We start from the raw sequence: 25,409 nt of genomic DNA on the forward strand, positions 1-25,409 counted from the left end.
AAACGTGTCTTCCTTCTCTCCGCCTTCCTCCCTCTGTTGCTTCCTCTCTTTCGTCCTTTTTGTTCTTTGTTTTTTTTGTGTTATTGTTGTTTTTTTAATTGAAGTATAGTTGATGTACAATATTATATAAGTTACAGGTGTACAGTATAGTGATTCACAATTTTTAAAGGTTGTACTCCATTTATAGTTACTATAAAATATTGGCTATATTACCTGTGCTGTACAATGTATCCTTGTAGCTTACTTTATACGTCTTACTCCCCTTCCCTCTCCGCATTGGTAACCACTAGATTGTTCTCTGTATTGGGAGTCTGTTTCTTTTTTGTTATATTCACTAGTTTGTTGTATTTTTTAGATTCCACCTATAGTTGCTAGCATTGAATTTAAGTGTATAACATAGCAAATAAATTCCAACATCAAATTACAATTAGTTTTTGTATCTTTCACAGGAAAAGAACTTATTAACTAAAGGTAGTTTAAAATTAGATGTGAAACGGTATATATTGGGATAATTCTTTAAAATAACTGACTCCTGTTGCCTCATGTAACCCTTAAATTGCTAGTTCTCCTTTTTATTTTCACTGGTAGTACCACATTTTCTTTTTCTTCTTCTTATCCTTTTCTTATCCCTTCCCTTCCTTTCTCTTCATGTCTCCCTTCTTTTACTCACATCAATAATAAGTCCATATTCCAGAACTGTATGTTAATAGCTAAGTTCAGTTTATCTTAAGCTGTTTTTTTTTTTTAATTTAGAAATAGATAAATTCTCCTTTGTTTTTTAGGTTAAGAATGCCTTTCTTCTCTGTACATAAAGTTCAGACAATCTGATGGGTCCCTTCATAGTAAATATGTCTTTCATTCATTTTAGTCATATGCCATTCCCGTCACCCTTTTGTTGTATTTTCAGTGTCACTCCATCTCTCTGACTTTTCTTGTCCTTTGCCTTGCTGAGTAACGTAGAGACACATTTGCTCCTGCTTGCTGTGGCATGGACCGTGATAGAAGCCTAGCAGGAGAAAGTCCACCAGGAAGAGCATATAGTTTAAGTTTTCCAATAGCAAAAAGTTTTACTTTTCCAAAGTAATTGCAAAAACAGAAAGAAGAAAATGTGATGAGATCTATGTGAAGAGATAAAAGTTGTGAATTTTCAAGAAATAGTTACATAAGAACTGCATGGCAAACTGGTACCAAATGTCTATTTCTCTCTCTTTTTTTTTAATTATCATAAATTTGCTATTCTGTCGTTTATACCTTACCTCTGGTGCATCAAAGATTCATATGTGTCGCTTTCTATTCACTATGATAAGAGGATTTTTGTTTTGAAGAAAATGTGCTTCAGAGTTTTAATTTATAAAAAAGAGGTTACGAGTGGGCACATCTGTAAATGGAGTAATTTTGATACAGCTTTTTTTTTTTCAAAACATCTTTATTGGAGTATAATTGCTTTACAATGTTGTGTTAGTTTCTGCTGTATAACAAAGTGAATCAGCTATACGTATACACGTATCCCCATATCTCCTCCCGCTTGTGTCTCCCTCCCACCCTCCCTATCCCACCCCTCTAGGTGGTCACAAAGCACCCACCGAGGTGATCTCTCTGTGCTATGTGGCTGCTTCCCACTAGCTATCTATTTTACATTCGGTAGTGTATATATGACCATGCCACTCTCACTTTGTCCCAGCTTACCCTTCCCCCTCCCCATGTCCTCAAGTCCATCTCTATGTCTGCATCTTTAGTCCTGTCCTGCCCCTAGGTTCTTTAGAACCATTTTTTTTTCTTTAGATTCCATATATATATGTTAGCATAGGGTGTTTGTTTTTCTGTTTCTGACTTACTTCACTCTGTATGACAGACTCTAGGTCCATCCACCTCACTACAAATAACTGAATTTCGTTTCTTTTTATGGCTGAGTAATAATATTCCATTGTATATATGTGCCACATCTGCTTTATCCATTCATCTATCGATGGACACCTAGGTTGCTTCCATGTCCTGGCTACTGTAAATAGAGCTGCAATGAACATTTTGGTACATGACTCTTTCTGAATTATGGTTTTCTCAGGGTATATGCCCAGTAGTGGGATTGCTGGGTCGTATGGTAGTTCTATTTTTAATTTTTTAAGGAACCACTCCATACTGTTCTCCATAGTGGCTGTATTAATTTACATTCCCACCAACAGTGCAAGAGGGTTCCCTTTTCTCCATACCCTCTCCAGCATTTATTGTTTGTAGATTTTTTGATGATGGCCATTCTGACTGGTGTGAGGTGATACCTCATTGTAGTTTTGATTTGCATTTATCTAACGATTAGTGATATAGCTTATTTATATTGTTATAACGCCTTACATCTATTTTTCAAAAGTCAATCAAAACTAACAGATTATAATATAATCAGTAGTCTAGCCTCCAAACTCCTGTGCAAATTAGCTGCTAATATTTACACATACACACACACACACACACACACATCTTCAGAGGGGTTTAGCTAGTTGAATTTTGAAATTTAATGATAGATTACATTAAAATCTGATCAGATTAGGTTTCAGATTAGATTAAAATATTAGCATTTTAATTAGATGGGTTTTTTGTTTGTTTGCTTTTTTTCCTTAAGATCAGTAAAAACACGGGATATCATCTGGTCTAACTATCAGGGTCAGCTCTCCTTTCCGTATAGTTAATCTGATATTGTAGGACATAGGTGATAAAGAAGTTTACTTTGATAACCAGCCAAGATTCCTTATTCCTTCACTGCCATTGGAAAGGGCTCATCAGTAGCACCCCGGTGTACTGAGGACAGTAATCACTGAAATGCTCCTTATACATTAAATAGAACCATTTAACCTTTCCTCTAGCAACCTTATTGTCATTTCGTAATCTTTCATTTCTCAATTCTTCCTAGAATTCTACGTTTCTGAAGTGTGATGAACAAAATATATAATAATATTTAAAACTGGCCATTTTAGGGTATAAAAAAAGAAAGTTACCAACTTTTGCTTATCACTCATTTAATATTTGTAGAATTGTATCTCAACCCTATAATGACATTCTAAATTTGTATCATAGTCAGATGTAGTCAACTCCTTTTCCTAAATCTTAAAAAAACAAACAAACAAAAAAAAAAAACCAACACTCACTGATATGCTCCTTACCATATGAGAATTATCTATCCTCTAGGTTCATTTTTTCCTGGTTTACTTGGGTAATTTTAAATACTTACTAACATTCTTATAGACTCTTTATTTAAGGATAAATAGTTTTTGTTACTTCACAGAATAGTTTTAGTATAGTTTTGCCCTTTAAAATATTCACCACTGTAGTATTGTGTTCTTAATTTTTCATTCAAAAATCTAGAACAGAAAGATAGTAAACAAAATCAACTGTAACTTAATGAATTGATGAAATCCAGCAGTAATATTACTGCTTTCTTAATCTAAAATACGTGTTCACCAACACAATAAACTTCATTTCTTAATGAATTTCTGAATGAGTAAAAAAAAGCTGGTTTAGTACAGCAAGACAGCACTATAACTTTTAGTTCTTATTTTAATTCTCTCTAATAATGGAACCTTATGTTTAAAAACCATTCTGTTTGTAGCTTGATTTGAAGTAAATGAAACATGGAATTGTAACATTTTTAAATTTCTCCAGTAAACGTGTATGTGTGTGTGTATATGTGTCAGGATAAGTGGAAGGTGAAACAGAAAGAAAGAGGATGGGAAACTGGAGAAAGAAAACACCACAGAAGTGTTTGAATAACTTTTGTGGGAAAGTTGTGGGCTTTAATTCTATTTTTCTTTCCTTGTGGTACTAAACATTATGTAAAATGATACAGTTAATGTTAACTGTGCTTCAGATGAAAGACGTAATAATTGCAAATAGGTGTATATTCAGAGTATTTTTGGAATAGAATGTGAGTAACCAGGAAAATAAATTTTTAACTTACCTATACATATAGTAAAGGTATTTCCTTTATGAAAAAGATTCCTAGATTTTAAATGTCCTAAAAATAACTTGTAGTATCATGGAAACAGCGATAGAATAAGTTCTTGATGTAAGTTACATAAAAAGGAAACATCCAAATGTCTGTTTGAATATAGAAGAATCTGATTAAATAACTTTAAATGCAATTAAGACTTGTATATTTATGTTAATAAAATTTCTATTTATAACCCAGCTATCTTTATCCTGATGGGAGGAGTTATAATCCTGATTTAACTGGATTATGTGAACCTACACCCCATGATCATATAAAAGTTACACAGGTAAGGACAATTTCTGGAGACATTTATAATTAATAAGTATCTATGATGCCTTTGAAATGAATAAGATTCTTATACTATACGTAAAATCATGTGCAGGTATTTAATGCAAAAGATATTTAAGGAATTTTAAGAGTGTTTGGAAAGAAATTGCATTACTTTCTCCATTTTTTGGATAAAATTTTCTGCTTTTAATATTCTTGCTTCCAATATAATATTGGCATTTATGTGGGGAGACAGATAGATAAATCCATAGGTAGGTAGATGGATATGAGGGGAGAGCTATAGTTTTAGAAAACTCCAAAGAAGATTAGGTTAATTATATGCATTAGTTTTTAGAGTCAAATGAGTAATTGAAGCCTATTGTAGACAATGATTATATTCTTATAAATCGATTGTTGGCAGCCTCATAGGTTATGAGTGGGAGTATAACTTGGTAAAGCCTTTCTTGAGGGTGATATTCAATAATTATCAAAATCTAAAGATCTTTGACTCTAGATTCCATATACATATCACTTGCATATACACATGAAGATCTATACACCAGGATGTTTACTTTAGCATTCTTCATAAAAATGAAATATTACAAAATACCAAAATATTCAATCATAGGTTAAATACCATTGTATACTCATACTGCATTATACCATAAAGTCTTTAACAGGAGGAAGGTAGCTCTACGTACTCACATGGGAACTTCTGCATCTTGTTATGTGAAAAAGTTATGTAAAGCTTAATTATGTAACACTTTATTTTGTAAAATTATATTAAGTACAATTTTGTAAATAAATAAAAAATTACCATATATGAACATATGAATGTGCTTTTAAAGAATAAAAATAGGAAAACACCAATCTGGCAACAGTCTTTAACTGAGAGAGAACTTGAATATTTTATTTTACATGTAGTTAAGTTTAAAATTTTTTATAATTTAGATATTTTCTGCTTTGTATAATAATAAGACTGTAATAAAAAGAAATTATAGGTTTTGGGGAAGACAACAGATAAGTTTTAATTTTATTTCTAGTTCTCCAGATTTCAGTCTCAGTGGTCTTGATATTATTATGTGAAACACACTTCCGGACGTGCGTACTGTGTGTGGGCAGTTTTTAAAATTTAATATATGAAAGCCATTTTAAAAATTATGTAGTGATTCTCTATTTTCTAATATATGTAAAAAGACATGAGACAATTCCTCATTATAAATCCATGGTTTAAAAATTGTTTTTTTTTTAATTGTTTAAAAATTCATATTCAGGAGTAGCATCATTCTCTTAAATTACTCATAAATATTTGATTAGCTTACATCTTAGGTTGTATTGAATTCTGCAGCTGTGATTTTAGCCTATTTTAATTTTTTTATAATTATAAATTGGCCCTTTGGATTTCATAACCAATATAGATACTTGTCTATTATTTTAGGGATTTCAATGATACATAATTTATTTTGGATTACTTTAGACTTCTTTTCCATCTTGATCCATTCTCTTGTCTTTTTCCTTAATTTATTTTAAGATTATTTATATAGTCACACATACATACATCATGGTAGACACAATTTATATGTGAATGTGTGGGTATATGTGTGCATGTGTATCTGTGTATGTGTTTATATATATATTTTTTTCTCAAGATTGTAAGATCTTTCATTAGGTTAGGGATTAAATATTGTCACTTATTCATCCTATCCAGGGCCGTGTGTGTAGTAGGTACTTACTAGACTAAAACATTGCCTTATTTAAACAAATTTTTATTTCTATATTTCCTTTTCTTTGTATCCGTATTAAATAACACTATTTTTTCATACTTTTTTTTATTCTTACCAATATGTTTGTATCTTCTTTGTGACATAGATCTTTTCGTTATTTGAACACTGAGAGTTTTACTGTGCCAAAAGCTTCTAAACTAGTAAATCAAGAGAATAGATGTTGAATAAAACAATTTTTGGTTGGCGAAATGATGAGATTTCTTGATGGTGTTAGACTGGGTAAAGAGTATGCGAATTAGAGATTTAATACAGAATTTGAAGAAAACAATTTAAACTTACTGACCCTCAGTTTTGTTTTTTTTTTAAATTCAGTGTATCTTATTATACTTTGGAGATTATATGACATAATAAATGTGGACGACAGTACCTAGCATGCAGAAAGGCCTTGGCAAATGCTGCTTTACTTCCATTCTGGAACTTCTGCAGATAGCTATCTAAGAAATAAGATTAATGGTCAGCCATATTGCAATTTGACATTAAAATTAGATGAGTACGTGGCATTTACAAAGAAAATAAAGTTATTTATTATTGCCTTTTAAAACCATAAGTTGTGTCTCTTAAATCACTCTATTGATGCAGGTACCTTCCTAAAGGAACAGTAAAAAATGTTAAATAATCCAAAGTATTCAAAAAGCCTATGCAATTGCTGATAAAATCTGTTTAATTTTGTAGACCAAATTGTGATGACCAATTTAAAACATGTCTTAAATGGCAACATGATCTGACAGGATCAAGTGTGAGGAATTTACTGTAAGTCATTGTATTTAAGAAAATTCAGTATTATCACTTCATACTAAAAATACATTAACATTGCCTTTTTTTCTCCCCCAAATTCCAGGAACAATATGAATTATATTGTGAAATGGGTTCCACTTTTCAGCTCTGTAAAATTTGTGCGGAGAACGACAAAGACGTCAAGATTGAGCCTTGTGGGCATTTGATGTGTACCTCTTGCCTTACAGCCTGGCAGGTATAATCAAGATTTAATTAGCAACATTGATGTCTTCCTTATATTCCCTGTGAATATTTCTTTTTTCAGTTTTCTTCATCTTAATGATTCAGGAAGTAATACTGATAAATGCTTTGTTTGAATGGTTGTTAGAAAAAAATCTCATGTTTGAATCTTTCATTTATATGATTAGATTTCTTTTTGTTTTTGTTTCCTTTGCATGTATAACTTAATTTTATGATATTAATCGTAAGTAGTTCTACTTCTGAAACACTGTTGATTTCAGAATGTAACTTATCAGTGTTACCAACTAACCATATTTATATTATTTATCATAGGTCAGATTCTATTTATAGTAGGTCAGATTCTGAAGCAATAAACCCTAGTAGATAAATCTTACGTTGATGTTTCAACACCTCTCTTCTCCTGAGAAGGTGTGGCTCCTGTCTCACATATGTCTACAGTTGCTCTGTAAGGCTAAAATAGAATCAGACAGAAAAAGTTTCCCAGATACCTTTAGTTCCCACAGAAACAGGCACTAAATTTTCCAGTTTACAGAAGCAGAATTTAAGGTGAGTTGCCTTCCACTCTGTAGGCATTCAATAAATATAACTTGATTTGAGGTTTTAAATTAAGACCTAGGGAATAATTGGTTTCCCCAAGGGCTTTTTTAAAAAAAAAAATTTCTTTATCTGTAATAAAGTTTGGAGATTTTAAAAATAGATCTTTGGACAGATTTCTAGTTTTGAGTATTTGGAGGATTCACAGAATATTTTGCTCAAGTCATTTTTAAATTGCTCTGTTTAACACAGTCAGTATTGAAGTCAGTGTTGCTGATTGGGTTTAGAAAACAAATAATTAAAATTTCAAGCCTTTTAAAAGATTTTCAGTTGAGTGTATCATCGGCATCCCTACCGCATTCCTGAGCCTTCTCTCCAACCCAGAACCTGTTTATTGCCTGAGGAAGGATGGCTTCAGAGGATCAGGAAGGGGCAATGCAGACTCCTAGGAGCGTTGATGTTTGTTGAGCTCATTACTTGATAATAAAATATTAATGATGCTCACATTTTCACAGTCTTACAAAGAGGGCCTCTTTTTTCCTTTGGGGACATTTTAAAAATGTATAAAAAAAAGGGGAAGAACTAGGAAATGAATTACAATTGATTTACATTTTCAAAGCCGTTTCTGAACTCCCAGACATCTTGGCTACCTCGGTAAAACTTGCTCAACATCCCTACACTTCTCTCTTTCAATATGCATTTGGTTTATATTTTACCTGAGGTTTTCCTTGTTATCCTTGCCCTAATTTCCCTTTATCCCTTCATGATGCTTGTGAATTTTGTGTAGTACAGGGAGAAGTTGGAGGAAAAGGGATGCTAAGTATGGCATCGGCAAACTCTCAACATAATCACGTGATTGCTATTCAAGTTACGTTAGCAATAATAGTATTGCAGACGTAGCAGTGTCTTTTTATAAATGAGTTTCAATAAATTTAGTTACACTGATAGAAGACAAAACTGTCGGTTTGCAAGTGGGTTTCAAATGTATCAGTAGAAAGTATTATAGAGATGTTATTGACTCAGTGCCTGGCTGACTGGGAGGGGACTACTTTAGGATGATTTGTTGTACCTGAAACCCATTAACTATTTCAGGGTAAGTGTTAAACTGATAGGGGCCAAATGTGTATGTCACCCCTTTAGGTTGACTTATGTCCTCAGTGTGGTAGTATGGTTCTCACAGATATGAAGAAACTAAAAGTTTGCTTTTCTCCCTAAAGAAAACCAGAATTTTAGGCGGGTACAAACTCCCAGTACTCTACCTCCATACACGGCCTGTGTATTTCAGCCCCTTCTCTGGGGGCCCCCGGCTTGGAGCATACAAATACATACATATTGCAGGACTTCGCATCTTCAGCTTGAAACTTACCTAGCATTTGGAAGTTAAGAGGGTTAAAAGTCGGAAGCTCCCATTAGGTTGGCAGAACCTTTGATTAGTAAAGATTATTGTTTATAGTGTCATGCGAAGTAGTTGTTTACCTTGTGGCTCAGGGTGAGTAAAAGAGTAGGGCTGAATGTAAAGCAAGGAGGTTTTACTTATTTTACTTTCTGTATACTTCTTAAATGAAATTTATCTTTTAAAACTTTAGGGCCAGTGCTATATATTTAATTTAGTGATAAGTCTGAACTATTTGCAATAGGTATGTTATGTGCAAAACACACAGGAGTATTTCCCAGTTGTCATGGCTATGTTATTAACCCTTTGCCCTTTACATCACCACAGGTTTTCTCTATATTACTCTGTAGTCTCCAAATGGTGCAGTTCTCTTGCCTGTAGCTAAACAATTCCTTGATTCTCTTCATGATTTTTCATGTTGATCTAATGGCCTTATATTAAGATATGTCCAGTCATGTTTGTAAATTAACATTTGCAATTTCTTTCTTTCTCTTTTTTAGTCTGAAGTACAGTACTTCTTAGTTTTACTTTTAGAGATTGAGGAAGTGCATAAATTGCCAAGTGCTAAAAACTGTCTCTGAGTAAAATTTTAGGAGAAGCTGTCTGAAAAAGTAGTACTAAAGTAGTAGTTGACTAAGTGAAGTAGTAAAAACCTGACAGATTCAAAAGTGCTTATTAGAAGGTTGAAATAATCAAAATAAATCACACTCATATCACTAGTGAATAATGTTATTATCGTAATGTAATTATAGAATTTTGCATATAAGTTAATGAAAAATATGCAAAGGCATTATTTCAGCATCTTTAAAATTCTTCTCACACAAGACAGTTCATGATCAGTAAATAGTTTTCTGATACATCTTGTATATGTCCCTGTAAGCTCTTACCTCCTTGTATTTGTATTATAAGAATTTACAATACATATTTACCTGTTTTTCCTCTAGGATGTGGATTGCTTTACCTGTTTTAGAATTCCTCTCCCCTAGCATGCTACCTCCACGTTGGTGGTTATTCGGTAAATAACTATAGACCGTATGCTAGATAATGTAAAGGAAAGAGAAGAATAGGGCTAAGAGTACAACAAATAAAAAGACACTGATATTATAGATCAATTGTGAAAAGCCCTTGTAATGTCTCAGTTCTGTCCATTTCTCCTCTGCAAAGTATCGGTGGACTTTTCAAAGACCTTTTATCATGCTTAAGATCCGAGAATGATTCCTAAGAATATTAAACCTCAGATCCATTTGTTCCATTTAGTAGCTGCTGGGTGATTCCCTTCAACTTTTCACATTTTGGTTTTTTTGCACTTTTTTTTTTTTTTTAATTCCTTGCAATATTACGGGCACTAACCTACAGGCAGGAAGACCAAGTTTCTATTTATTGCTTTTTTACACCAAGAAACATGCACAGTGATCCCTGATTCAAGTTTTCTCTACCCTGAAAAAAATTGTTAGGTCAGTGTTTGAGAATTTCTAAGTGATGTTCCGTAGTCTCTACATCTCAATGGGATTTTAGTGGTTAAAGAAGCTTCAACTTTTGAACATTTCTACTTTTGGATAAACTGAATATGTCTACATTTTCATATAGGTTTTACACAGTGCTGCCTCCTGCCAACCAACAGATCTGTTTTGGCAGTTTTCATATTTTTGTATGAACAGCAGTATTTGACAGTCATTTAAATACGTTATTGCAAAATGCCCCTGTTATTTAATAAAAATAAGTCTTATGAAGTTAATCCATTTAAAATACAGTTAACAAACATTAGCTATACTAAAAACCTCACATCTAGCCCCAATGAGCTGCTCACTGGACTTAACCTAATTGATGGTCAATATGAGGACAAAAAGAAACAAAATTATGAAACATTTCCATAGTTCTGCACTGTATTGTCAAACATTGTATCTAAGCTTGTAGATGTAATTGGAAATGTTATGTGAGTAGTAAGTCTCTGGATATGAGTACATGTAGTAATATGTGTCTTTTTTTTTTCAACTTTTTCCTTATTCAAAATGGTAAAAGGCTAGAGTCTGTTTTCTAATTTTAAAGCCAGTGTTTTTGTTTTTATATGCTTGCTTGTTTTTTCTATCAGAGAAAAAATTAAGTTTTCAAACGTAATTGTGCACAAGGATAATTTGGTTTCCCTTAACTGGCTTGGTAGAAGCTGACATAGAATATTTCATCCATCGGGCTTCAAGATCTCAAATCCATTCGTTTTCATTTATTTAGCAAACATTCTTTAAGCAGCTTCTGTTTCCCAGGTTCTGTACCAAAGACACAGTCCCTACCCTCAAGAAGTTAAAATTAAATCTAAAAATTTTATCGAGGGGTATGGTACTAATAATCACTTGAAATGAATATCCTGTTATCTTTCAAATTTAATTATGGATTTGAGACATTTTTGTTACTTTCTACTACTTTGGTTGGGCATGCTGATATGAAAAGGATTTTAAAGGCTGCATGTCTGCCAAGAAGCTCTGATAAATCAGGTCCAATAGGAAATATTAAATCCTGACCATAAAATATTATGTGTTCAATCAACCATTGTGCATTTTTAGCAAGTAGTTCTTCACCAACTTTTCCTTCCATTTGATGCCCTACTTTGGTTTAATTGAAATTCATTGGAGATTTAAACTTTGTAATTAACGGAAACCCTAAGAAATGCACAGTAGAGGTGTCAGTTAGTTGTTATAGGCTGCAAGTGGTTACTCTTTAATTGCTGTCATAATGGCCCATTAGTCATGCCTCTGAAGAGGTGTCAGATACTTTTTTTTCCTTCTGAAACATCTGTGTTATTTAATAAATTGAACTGGCAAGTCTGAGTTTGCACAGAATACTAAGTAAACTGAGTAATCACCTCTCTAGAGGCATTCTTTGAAGTAGTATCACTCTGGGTTCAGCATTTCTTTCTTTTTTTAAAAAAATAAATTTATGTATTTATTTTTGGCTGCATTGGGTCTTCGTTGCTGCGCGTGGGCTTTCTTTAGTTGCAGCGAGCGAGGGCTACTGTTCATTGAGGTGCGCAGGCTTCTCACTGTGGTGGCTTCTCTTGTTGTGGAGCACGGGCTCTAGGCGCACGGGCTTCAGTAGTTGTGGCACACGGACTCAGTAGTTGTGGCGCACGGGCTCAGTAGTTGTGGCGCACGGGCTTAGTTCCTCCGTGGCATGTGGGATCTTACCGGACCAGGGCTAGAACCCGTGTCCTCTGCATTGGCAGGCGGATTCTTAACCAGTGCGCCACCAGGGAAGTCTGGGTTCGGCATTTCTATTCCATCCTTGGCAATGAAACTTGAAGAGTTTTCTTTCACTTCCGCACTATTACACGAATATTAACAAAACATGTTCTTTACTTTGAACTCCTCCATGTCTTCTTTTCTGTAATAACATATTATGCATCAGTGATATTGCAGGGTGATCACATAAGGTGTAAAGTAAGGAACTGTTTTTGTTCTATTTTTCTTTCCAGGAATCTAGAAAATATCTGCTGAATACAGACTCTAAACTGTGTTCTTCAAATCTTCCTTCCAAAATAAAAATGGATACACATATGCCAATTGGATATGCAGCCTTTGTTTGAATTATTGCCAAGGACTTTAATTCAATTAAAAGCAAAATTAATTTTCCTCTAATTATTCCTCCTGCATATTTTTTCAAAATAATTTAAAGGAAAGATACTGGAGTATTCAAAATACTTCGCAAAAAGTCAGTAGATGAAAATTAATAAGCTCTGATTTTAATATGACATGTGATTAAAGAGATTTATAGGTGTACCATATTTAGAGAGCATGGTTGGGGAAGAAATGTGTAACTGTCTAAGAGAGGTGAGAAGCCAGCTCAAAGAATCACATTCAAGGCACTAAGAAGTAATCTTAATATATCTGTTTTCAAAAGCAACCAGCCTTTAAATTTCTAGCCTCAGTGAAGCTTCTTAACCTTAGTACTACAAATAAAAAAATATTTGCCTTTAAGAATGTTATAAATTAGTATTTGTCCTTGATTATATGTTATGTCTTTTTGTATAAATGTGATAAAGTGTTGGAGCTCCTCTTTCACTTTGAGAGTCCTGTAAGGGCTGTGGTATGTTTCCTCAGCTATCTTACTTCTTTTCTTTGTTCTTGAGACTATTTTTGTAGTAATTATACCAACTGGAATTTAAGTAGCACTTTGGAAGGCTTTGAGTTAATTTACCTCACTTTATCTTTAAGATATCCCTTAAAATGTGCATTCTCTCATTATACCCTACAAAGAAGATGAAATGGTTTACCCAGTGTCACACAGCTGCAACTGGTCGGTATAGAATTCCAATCCAAGCTTCCAGATACAGAATGTTTATGCTTCTTTCCTGATTCACTGTTTTCATGGTCCTTCCAAATTAAAACTATAAGAGTCTAGATTTGTCAATGTCGTCTTCCCTTGCCCACCATAAAAGAACACCAAAACCAAAGATCTCTCTCACTGTTACTTATTCTAAGATCACTATTAACTATCCTCATTCATTCTTTGTAGCAAGAAGTTACTAAGTTTTTGTGGGATATATTGTGCTCTGAAAATGCTTAGTATGGACCCAAGCTACTCTCAGTATATGTATGTGTATATGTATCTATCTAGTTATTTATCTATAATTGTTTCATGTTTAGAAAAAGAGATTTATGGTAACTTCAGATCTGTGTGAAGTATAGCAAAGTAATGTACATTAGAAGTTACTGAGATGGGAAACACACATATAGTAAAAATATAAACTGCACTCCAAAATGAGACTCATGAAGTCCTATGTATTCTCTAGGGCCCTCCATTTATATTGTATTTGTGGGAAGGCATGAAATGATTGACCTTAAAGTGTGCCTTCAAATAATTAATCATCTTGGGAGCAAAAGAAATTGTACTATATATGATGTTTATCTTTTACAAAATTAAAAGAAAGTATTTATTTAAGAGATAATATTGATCTGGACAACATTTAAACAAACACTATGGAAGGTGACTGATACATGATGATGATGATGATGATGATGAGATGATAGTGACAATATTTATTTGGATTTTTACATAGGGTGCTATTGGGGAATGGGAATTTTGGGGGGAACTTAAATTTTTTTTCTATTTCTCTGTCAATGTTAATTTGTTCTCAGGTTACCTAAAGTTATATTTAATATCATTAACTTGCACTATTTATGGTTGCCAAATGAGTCTGAGTAGTTTTATCATGAGCATATTACATAGTTAAGTTTCAGATGGTGTAGAACTCACTGATAACTTCTGTCTCATTTGGTTTGGGAGGATTTATTTGAGGAAGTGAAGTCTACTGAGTGAATTAGAACGGATGGAGTCCAAGTACTTCCTCTTAACTTTCTCAGAATGTGAATATGTTGGGGACTAGAGAAGGAGTTATTTATTGGTCCTTCTTCTTCATTAACATATGTTCTGTGATCTTGCATTAAGTGTATATTGACAGAAACATTATTTTAATTATTGAGGCACAATCCTGATGAGTTAGGTGTCTATTGAAGACATTCTTCATATGTGTTTAATCAACCATCTGACAGAAATGAGGGTGGAGTACCAAAACAGCACCACAGTTTGAGATTCTGAGTACCAAATTTGACAATATGGTCAAACTTAATTTGCATATGACAGTAGTCAGTTTACAGAAAAAGTGGTGGGTGAAGTCATATTAGAGGAGGCATGTTGTGTGATCTATGTTTTCAAATCAAAATGGAAGTACATTGCAGCTGGATTTTGATCCTGGTAAGTAATGTAAACGCTCAACAAAGATAAAGCTTAACAGAAAATATATTTTGTGACATATACTCATAAAGCAGCTACTCTCACATCAGTAATTTGTATAGCATTAAACTTTAAGGTAGGAGAGATGGCGAAAAACCTAAATTCAGTTTTAGATGAACTGTTCCCAGTCTTTTTCTTGTACCATCAAGATGCTATTATTGCCTTTCACCTCCTTCCCTTTCCAAACACAATCTTTCCAGTTACCCTTTATCAGGAAATAGATCACATAAACCAGAAGTCATCCTTAACCAAACAGCATGCAAACTGACCCTGGAGGTTCTAAGGAAGCCTTTGAAGGGGAATACAGTTGCTTATGCATTCTAGCCACTGTACTCAAAAATAACATGACTTAATTATTTAGATTGAATAGATTAATTGTAGTTATGATAACTGTATTATAGTTAGGTCTTAAAAGATTTTCTGGTTTTTAGGTACACATACTAAAACATTTACAGATGAATTTATGTAATGTGTAGGATGTACTTCAAAATTATCCAGGGGCGGAGGGAACAAGTAAACATATAGCTGAAACAAGATTGGGTGTGAATTGGGGTGGGGGGTGTGATGAATTGGGAGATTGGGATTGACATATATACACTAATATGTATGAAATGGATAACTAATAAGAACCTGCTGTATAAAAAAATAAATAAAATTCAAAAATTCAAAAAAAAATTGGGTGTGAATTGATAATTGTTGAAGTTGGGAGATAGGTACATGCAGATTCATTACACTTTTTTCTCTGCTTTTGTTTATGTTTGAAAATTTATGTAATAATTTTTAAAAAAAACGTATAAATGCATGAAGTGTCTACTTAGGGCCCAGAGTACAGCTTTCCATCCTTCATGCATTAAAGACACAGGGAACATCAGCTCTATTATATTTTAATTTTTTACTTAGTGGCATTCAACTTACTTAAACTAAAGAAAAAAACTGTACACCCATTTATTCCACCACCCACTCCCCCACCTCTGGCAAACACCAGTTCTCTGTATCTGAACTTATTTTTGTTTTGAGTTAATTAATTTTTAGATTGCACATGTAAGAGAGATCATATGGTATCTGTCTTTCTCTGCCTTATTTCACTTACCTAATGCCCTTGAGGTCCATCCATGTTGTGGCAAATGGCAAGATTTCATTCTTTTTTATGGCTGAATAATATTCCATTGTATATATGTACCACAATTTTTTATCCATTTATCCACTGATGGACACTTAGGTTGTTTCCGTATCTTGGCTACTGGAAATAATGCTGCAGTGAACATGGGGTGTGCATATATCTTTTCTAATTAGTGTTTTCATTTTCTTCAGGTAAATACCCAGAAGTGGAATTGCTGGATTGTATGGTAGTTCTTTTTAATTTTTTGAGGAACTTCCATACTGTTTTCCATACTGCCTGCACCAATTTACATACCCACCAATAGTACACAAGGGTTTTCTTTGTCCACATCCTCACCAGCACTTGTTATTTCTAGTCTTTTTGATAACAGGCATTCTAATAGGTATGAGGTGATATCTCACTTTGGTTTTGATTTGCATTTCCCTGATAATTAGTGATGTTGAACATCTTTTCATGTAACTGTTTGCCATATATATATCTTTGCGAAAATGTCTATTCAGATCTGTCCATTTTTTAATCAGATTGTTATTTTGTTTTTGTTTTTGCTGTTGAGTTGTCTGAGTTCTTTATATATTTTGGATATTGGCCTGTTATCAGGTCTATGATATGGAAGTATTTTCTCCCATTCAGCAGGTTGTCTTTTCATTTTGTTGATGGTTTCCTTTGCTATGCAGAAGCTTTTTAGTTTGATATAATCCCACTTGTTTATTTTTGCTTTTGTTGCTTCTAATTTTGGTGTCAGGTTCAAAAAATCTTGCCAAGACCTATGTCAAGGAGCTTACCGCGTATATTTTCTTCTAGAAGTTTTATGGTTTCCGTTCTTACTTTCAAGTCTTTAATCCATTTTAAGCTAATGTTTGTGTATGGTGTTTATTTATTTATTTATTGCCATGTGGCTGTCTAATTTTCCCAACACCATTTATTGAAGAGACTGTCCTTTCCCCATTGTATATTCTTGGCTCCTTTGTTGTAAATTAATTGACCATGTATCCTTGGGTTCATTTCTAGGCTCTCTATTCTGTTCCATTGATCTACGTGTCTCTTTTTATGCCAGTTCCATACTGTTTTAATTACTATAGCTTTGTATTGCTCTGCTTAGGGCCACAAATACCACTTTCCATTCTTCATGCATTAATGATGCAGGGTACATCAGTTCTTTCTCATCTTGCTCTTATATATTAGAACTATCTGTTTGAAATTATCTTATGTAGATCCGTAGGAAAATTCACTGCAGACACACAGTATGGGTCCATTTTGACTTTTATAATAAGGGGATTTTACGTGGATGACAACCTATATTGAAAATGTACTTACATTTAATGTTCTTGTTATCAAAAGATAGGAGAAAGGTTTAGCTTTCCTTAAATATTTGCTACTGTGTTAGAAAATAATCAGTGTAAGATGGGAGAATTAAGTATCAGTTTTATCATCTGTAAAATGATGGAGCAAATAATTGAGTTGCCTTGAAGCTCACCAGACTTGAGCACACGTGGCAGTAAACATCAAAGGATTTTGTATTAGCCTGTCTGTATCTCTTCATACCACCTTAGTTCAACTATTTTACCATTCCAAGTCTCTTTCCCAAATTATGTAGCAGTAGATGAATAAGGAATTGTTGCAGTTTCTTTTCATTAACCAATCCAGAAAGCATTTGTTTTTCTTTTTTTGACAATTTGTTTGGCAAAGGAGATGTTCAGTTTGTTAATCAGAGTGATGCTTGGGAATGAATAAACTACGTACCACGGAATCTGCCACAGGGTGTATGCTAAGTAATTGTCCAGTGAAAGGAGAGAGAGTGTTACTCCACCACTGATCAGAGTATCACTGGAGGGCAGGTAGATCACCATGTTCCCATCATACCAAGTGCATGGGACAATCTTAAGTACTGAATGGTTTCTTTAAAGATGTTAGCTCTTTTCATTCATAGTTTCATCTCTAAAAGTAATGCTCTCATGCCATTTCTGCCTTAAAATGATCTTATAATTTTTACAATTTTTTAAAATAACATACTACTAAAGTCAGGGTATAATGGAGAAACAAAAATATGGTGGTGAATATCATATACCATCTATCTCTAAAAGTCAGCATTATCTGCAGGGCAAGAAAACAGTCTTGTCCTGTTTCCCTCCCAACTGTGAATTCTTAATGTAGTTAGTTTTTGAGAAACGGAATTGGGAGATTTTCAGAAAACTTCAGTAATCACCAGTAAATGAATTTCTGGCCCTAAAGTATTTGCACAAATCTTTTTGCAGTATCTAGTTTGAAAGCAAGATGAGGGGCAAAACTTGATATCTCACGTATTATTACATTCCATATGAGCTGTGTCAGGATGACAGGCTCTCAGGACAGATGATGATTTCTGAAAATAAACTTATTTTTTCCCACTGATTGCTTATAAATCAAGGCTTTGAAAGACCTAGGCAATTAAAATGGAAATATGTAGCCATAGTTATGTGCACAGGAACTTTTCCAGAATTGATTTTGAAATGGATTGTTCTAATTGATACTACTACTTTATAATGAATTTTTATCAAAATGTCCTTTTTATAGAATGTTTAATTAGCACTGGTGCCTTTTGGTAAAGAGGGACATGATTCAATTTCCAGTTTTCTGCAGGACTCTAAAGTTTTGATACATTAAAATTGTAAATGAACATTCAGTAAAATAAAGTTAAGCTCCTAACTTTTTGATTTATCCTAAATCAAAGGTTTTTGTAAAGAAATTTTTCTTCAAAAATTTGAAATTTTAAATACTGAACATATATTTTGTTGACTCCCTGTTCTACTCTACCACATTCAAGGTAGATCTTCCTCCACCCCCACTGCCTACCTGAAAACCTATTTTTTGCAACTTCTTTTTATAGTAGAACTTTGGCCCCTCTCAGTAGTGTTTTATTTGAACAAAGACCAATCAGCACAATTTGTGTGTTTGTTCAGGAGTCAGATGGCCAGGGCTGCCCCTTCTGTCGCTGCGAAATAAAAGGAACGGAGCCCATAATCGTGGACCCCTTTGATCCAAGAGATGAAGGTTCCAGGTGCTGTAGCATCATCGACCCCTTCGGAATGCCGATGCTGGACTTGGATGACGACGATGACCGAGAGGAGTCCTTGATGATGAATCGGTTGGCTAATGTTCGAAAGGTAAAACTAGAAAACTTAGGATTTTTTCAGTTGTTGTGTGGGCATGAAAAAGAAATGATGCTGTCGCAAGTTGGGTATGACGGAGTGTGGGTTTGGGAAAGAAAGATTCTGGAATCAAAAGAAAGGTGAAGATATAAGTAATGTTGAAAGGCTGATGGAATCATAGGCTGAGAAAGAACTAGACTAATCAGAGTGCTTTTGCTGGTTTTAAACTCCAAAATGAGAGATGGTGAGAGCTTTCGTATAGAGACAAACATCATCTGAGACTGGCAATAACCCATCTGTGAAGAAAAATTTAAGAAAGAAAATTATTAAAATTAGAAGTGATGAAACTGATGAAAAATAGTCTTTGTTGAAGTCTAAAAGAAGTGTCTGATAGTTATTTTTCTTATCAGGAAAGCCAGCCTTCTGTTTGGCTATTAAGAGGTCACATAAGATTTACCCTTATGAATTTACCATAGTCTGGGGTTTGCTTATCAATGTTGCAGACTCAAAAAATTAACTTTGTCAGTTCACTGGGAATGGATGCTGCTGCCCAGTTGGAGTTTATGTAACCGAGCCCACAAGAGACTAGTCAGTGAACCAGAATGCCAACTGAGTAATTAACAAACCAGAAACATAATGATCAAGAGAGCTGGACCCTGAGCTATCAGGCTATTCTCTGTACAAAAAGATACATGAAATTCAGATTATGCTCAGAAGTTTTTTGCTCCTAAAATCAGAGAAATGGCAACGAGTGTTATGAAAGCATCTGCACACACAGTATGAAGGTGCCCCCCGCTTCCTTCTGACTTACGGCAGGCATGGCTAATCAATCATGGTTCCCATTCCTGCTGAGTTCAGACTTGGCCTGCACAGCCTTATAGAACCTCCACTGCAATTCATTAGGATCTGGCAGGTAACATGCAGCCTATTTGCCATCTAGGTGGAACGATGACAAAGTGTAATGGCAGCAGATTGTATTTGCCATATGCATCCATCTCTGTGGTAGGGAAGCACTTGGTGCAGGAAACAGATGAGGTGTTTTGGGGGTTACCCGTTCTTTACGGCTGTGTCAAAATTTACTTCTTGGCCTCCTGCATCTTCTGTGTTCCAGTGTTCCATGCTCACCAGGTACTTATCCTTAGGATTTTTTTTGATTGATTGATTGATTGATTGTAGAGGGAAGGATTATTTATTTATTTATTTATTTATTTATTTTTGGCTGTGTTGTGTCTTCGTTTCGTGCGAGGGCTTTCTGTAGTCGCAGCAAGCGGGGGCCACTCTTCATCGCGGTGCGCGGGCCTCTCACTATTGCGGCCTCTCTTGTTGCGGAGCACAGGATCCAGACGCGCAGGCTCAGTAGTTGTGGCTCACGGGCCTAGTTGCTCCGCGGCATGTGGGATCTTCCCAGACCAGGGCTCGAACCCGTGTCCCCTGCATTGGCAGGCAGATTCTCAACCACTGCGCCACCAGGGAAGCCCTCCTTAGGATTTTTAAATAACAAATTTCTACATATGGAGATATATTAATACCACCAACATGGCTACTCTCAAATTCTACTTTGGTCTGGGGTGATTTTTATTATTCACCTCATTGGTTTTTCATAAATGTCATAATTTAACTCTCATAGTCATAGTTTCTCTCAAGAGAAACTACTCTTGATTCTATCCTCTAATGCTGACAACTACATTCAGTTTTTACTTTTGAAGTTTGTGATCCCTTTGGCCCAAGAGATGGAAGAAAAGACGTAGTTATTCCTCAGTAACCCTAAAGGATGAACAGGAAAAAAAAATCTCAAATTGAAACAGGGAATTGAGACTTGATTTTAAGATGAACTCAATCAGTAACCAACATTAATATGTATATGAGCAAAACTTTTTCACATTTTATTCTCTCAACTTGAAGAGGTAAATATTCTTCTCATTTTCAGATAAGGAAATGAGGCTCAGACTAGTCATGTGACATGGCTACATTAGGAGGTTGTAAAGCCAGAATTCAGAGTTGTGTCTGCTGGATAAAAATACAGTGCTATATCCAACACTCCATATGTAGCTTTCGTACATGCTGAGTGATGAAATGCTTTCTACCAAGTCAGATTGTGGGCTGTATCCTAAAATATTTGTCATATAACGTTATTTTAATAAAGTAGTAACCTTTATGATTTCAGTGAACTGGCACTGTTCTGTGTTCGTAAGTCCTTGATCTCATTTAATCATGACATCAATCCAGTAGAGAAGCTACTGTTACTGCCCTGTTTTACAATGGAGGAAATTGAAGAAGAAAGAGGTGTAAAATAACTTGCCTAAGATCCCAGTACTACTCTAAAGCAGAACTGGTGCTTTTTTCCTAACTTCAAAACTGTAGTTATGAGCCATCATGCAACACACCTCTTTTGCCCCTTTGGAACCTGCTGCACACATTGTACTTCATAGAGTACAAGTCTCTGTTCTCTGAAGGTCTATAATATAATGTATATCACGAATAGTTACCAACTTCCAATGAAATGTTAACCAGAAGTTAAGAATAATTTGAACTGTGATCTGTTGGTATTAACCTGTAAAGATATTTATGCCCTAATTGGTCACCAAAAACCCAAGCAAATTTAATTAGGCCCTGCTAATTGATATATAAAAAACTATTACATCTGTTTTTCCATATACTAGCCGTATGTGGCTATTTAAATGTAAATTTTAAATAATTTAGATTCAATAAAATTTTAAAATTTTGTTCTTTAGTCCCACTCAACATATTTGAAATGCTCAACAGCCCCTTGTGTCTAGTGGTACCCTGTTGAACTGTACAGATGTGGAACATTTTCTGTAGGTATTGAAATATCTAGTATAGATAGATATAATAGAAATAACCAATACCCAGTAGATAATTATATTGGACAGAGCTTTATTAGATCATTCCTGCAGGTTCTTATTAGAAGCAGCTAGGTCTTGTTGCAAAAGACCTTTTCTTTTAATTTAGTAACCTAATGGTCTTAGCTTGGTCTGAATATTTGACTGTGATCTAGCACTAAAATCAGCAACTATGCCCTGTTTTTGTTTTTCTGTGAGCTAATGATAATTTTACATTTTAAATGGTTATATATTTAAATGATTTTTTAAGTACCTACATAATTTCCTTGATTTTGCATCTTGGCTTGCAAAGCCTTTAATATTTACTATCTGGCCCTTTAAGAAAAACATTTCAGGCCCCAGGTCTAGGGCACCTTAAAGCATTTAAAGAATGTTTACTGAATGCATGGATAATAGGGAATGACAAAAGTATTTGAGAAACATACAACAGCTCAGGTAGTTCCAGTGAATGAGGTGGTAATGTTTTCTAGCTAGGAAAAAGGCATTTCAATTTTCTTTACTAAATGGGCTTTCTTCCTTCAGTGATTGCTGTCAGGGGACGGGGAGCTGGGCCTTAAGAGTAATTCTTTCAAGAACTTGGTACACTTTACTGCTTTGGGGAAAATGGAGTTTACCCTATATGAGTTTGGGAAAGGTTGCAGTTTCAGACTGATTTCCACTGAATGAAGTTGAAGCTTGAGCTTTGCTTCAGTAGTAGCACTGACAATTGAAGGGAATCACTGGTAACATAAAGTGAGCACAGGACATTCAGAGGTGACTGGTGGTTTTCCCTGATCTCTCACGCACTCTCAAACCATGCATGTTGTGTTCCCTCTGGCACACTGGTGAGCTTTTTTTTGAGGGAGCTGAGAGATTTTGACAATGATCTTCTCTTTAGTGTACCCAAAAAAGAGAAGGCTGGTGCTGCTCTCAGACATTATCGTCCCAGCAGTCAGCAGTGTCATTTAACAAAGCTTTCACTCGAGTCAGTGTCATTTCTATACTTTCTTATGACAGAGATTGGAGAAATTTAAAGAACCTGTAATCATTTAAGTTGAGGAATCATATTTCAATTAAGTGTCTTTATATGCACTGATCTGCCTCTAGTCAATTTTAAACAGATTGTGAATTTTATAATATTTTGTAGATCACTGCCACTTAACTTTCAATAAAACCTAAATTTTACTGTAGATACAAGCATCAATTCTTTCTGAATAATTGGGAAAAACATTGCTATAGTATTATGCTCCCATAATACTTTATAGGTACTTCTATTTCAGGAGTTACACTAAATTGTTATGTTATTGTTATGTCTTCTCCATTAGACCAGTAATTCTTAAGGCCAGTGCCAATATCTTATTTATCTTTGTGTTTCCTGGTACCTAGCATTTATTAAGTTAAATAACAAATGCACATGCATGTTCACATGGTCTGTGAGGGCAGTGGCCTGATTCTGTGCACCTTTTTCATTCCAATCTGAAGACTGAGTATATCTGTACAAAATACCAAATTATAGATTCTATTCAGTTCTGTCTTATAGATGAGGCTATGAACAAATATCACAGATCACTTTGACACAATAGCGCTTCTACCTGCTTTTCTTCCATTCTGTTTTTTTCAGTCGTTCTGTTGCCTCATTCATTCATTCATTTTAAAAGCATTTCATTCTCTCAACTCCACGAGTGACTGTCAGTCATGGTCCAGCAGAAGGAATCAATTTTCTTTTATCTGCCATTTCAAATACTCATCTCTGTCTTTCTCCTCTTTTATGAGCAGGTTGATGACTATATTGTGAAATTGTTTCTGTCTGTCTTAAGCATATTGCATTCTTTAAATTAGTAATGCTTCCATCATAGCATAGAGAACTGAGCTGTTTGTATATTCCTGTTGCCATGGTGATGTCCTGCAGCTGGAGTTTATAAATAGTAGCATACTGAACATATAGAATGTAGTTTTATTGTCTGTTTTATAAGTTTATTTAGTAATGCTAATCGTACAGAAGCAAATAGAACCTATAAATCTATAATACAAGTGTATTGGTTGCCTTTCTAGATATAGGCTATTTTATGAGTTTCACTAGAAGATGTTGCAGGTTTTGCTTGAAATTGTACCATTGCCTGAGTAATCAAGCTGTCAGAATTTCTAGGATAATTGGATCTGAGTGAGCCCTTGGAGGAAGTCCAGGGTGTGATCGATAAGATCACATCCTTCTCTTTGACTTCAGTCAGATCAAAGCTAAGAAAACATGTCTATTGCTATTCAGAATTTTGTTTCATTTTGCCAAAGGTGTACAGAATCTCAACAGTTCCTTAGCAATTACTCTGATAGAAAATGTTATTCATGAAACACATAAATTACAAACAAATGAAGATTTGATACAAGATATGTTGACAGGCTGACCTAGTGTATGAACTGAGATTAATTCCTTTGCTCTTAAACATTATATTTTCTTTTTTTTTTTTTTTTTTTTTTTTTTTTTTTTTTTTTTAAATTATTATTTATTTATTTAATTTTTGGCTGTGTTGGGTCTTCGTTTCTGTGTGAAGGCTTTCTCTAGTTGAGGCAAGCGGGGGGGCCACTCTTCATCGCGGTGCGCGGGCCTCTCACTATCGCGGCCTCTCTTGTTGCAGAGCACAGGCTCCAGATGCGCAGGCTCAGTAGTTGTGGCTCACGGGCCCAGTTGCTCTGCGGCATGTGGGATCTTCCCAGACCAGGGCTCGAACCCGTATCCCCTGCATTGGCAGGCAGACTCTCAACCACTGCGCCACCAGGGAAGCCCAAACATTATATTTTCTTAAAACAATATTTAAAATTTTAATGAATGACCATATAAGAGGAAAAACAGGTGTGACCAGAGGTCAAAGGAATTATTCTTCCTTTATCTTTTTTTATACATTCTCCTAATGCTGCCATCACCAATTAAAATACATATTACTAATTGAAAACTTAATATATCATCTAATTCTTGCTTTTCCTAATAATGTGTGAAGAAAGGATCCATAGTACTCCTGATCCTGAGGAAAGAATTCATGTGTATAGATCACAGTGTTTTTGCAGTGTTCTTAGGCGACTGTTACCTTTTTAACGTGACTTAGATTCCAACCACAGGGCTCAAGTACATGCTGGAGCAGTAAGGACAAAATCTACAACAAAAGTGAAGTTCAAAAATAACAAGGCATTTGAAATGTAGAACATGGTTCTCAAGTATGGGCAGTTCTACCTCCTGAGGGTATTCAGAAATATGTGGGGACATATTTTGTTGTCACAATGACTGAAAGGTCGAGGGAACCACTGATATTTAGTGGATGGGGTCAGAGATGCAAAACATCCTGCAACCGTGGGACAGTCCCACCTAAGAAGAATTATTCGGACCACATGCCGACGGTCCTCACCTCTCCCGCTGTGCAACACGGTCAGAGTCATGGATGACAGTGAGCAATCCAAAGTCACAGGTTCATTGTTTGCCATTTAACTGCATTTTGTTTACTGATTTTCTTAAAGTTCTCCATGCAGAATAGTAGCATTTTCTATATTAGTATGTGAATATCAAAGGAAAAAACTACCTTGTCCAAGTGCAATGTGATGATACAGGGCAGCGGTCCCCAACCTTTCTG

General features: G+C 34.7%; 1 protein-coding gene across 6 annotated transcripts in view; it reads left to right on the forward strand.

Annotated features, from left to right (window-relative positions):
* Positions 1–25,409, forward strand: part of CBLB (Cbl proto-oncogene B) — a 216,844-nt gene that overhangs the window by 120,429 nt on the left and 71,006 nt on the right. For all 6 annotated transcript variants that reach the window (XM_082460351.1, XM_082460355.1, XM_082460352.1 and 3 more), the window contains exons 8-10: positions 4,175–4,262; positions 6,866–6,997; positions 18,767–18,970. In XM_082460351.1, coding sequence (XP_082316477.1) covers positions 4,175–4,262; positions 6,866–6,997; positions 18,767–18,970 — 424 coding nt within the window. The remainder of the gene's footprint in view (positions 1–4,174; positions 4,263–6,865; positions 6,998–18,766; positions 18,971–25,409) is intronic.

Source organism: Balaenoptera physalus, assembly GCF_965194825.1.
Source record: "Balaenoptera physalus genome assembly, chromosome: 4".
NCBI classification, from domain to species: domain Eukaryota; kingdom Metazoa; phylum Chordata; class Mammalia; order Artiodactyla; family Balaenopteridae; genus Balaenoptera; species Balaenoptera physalus.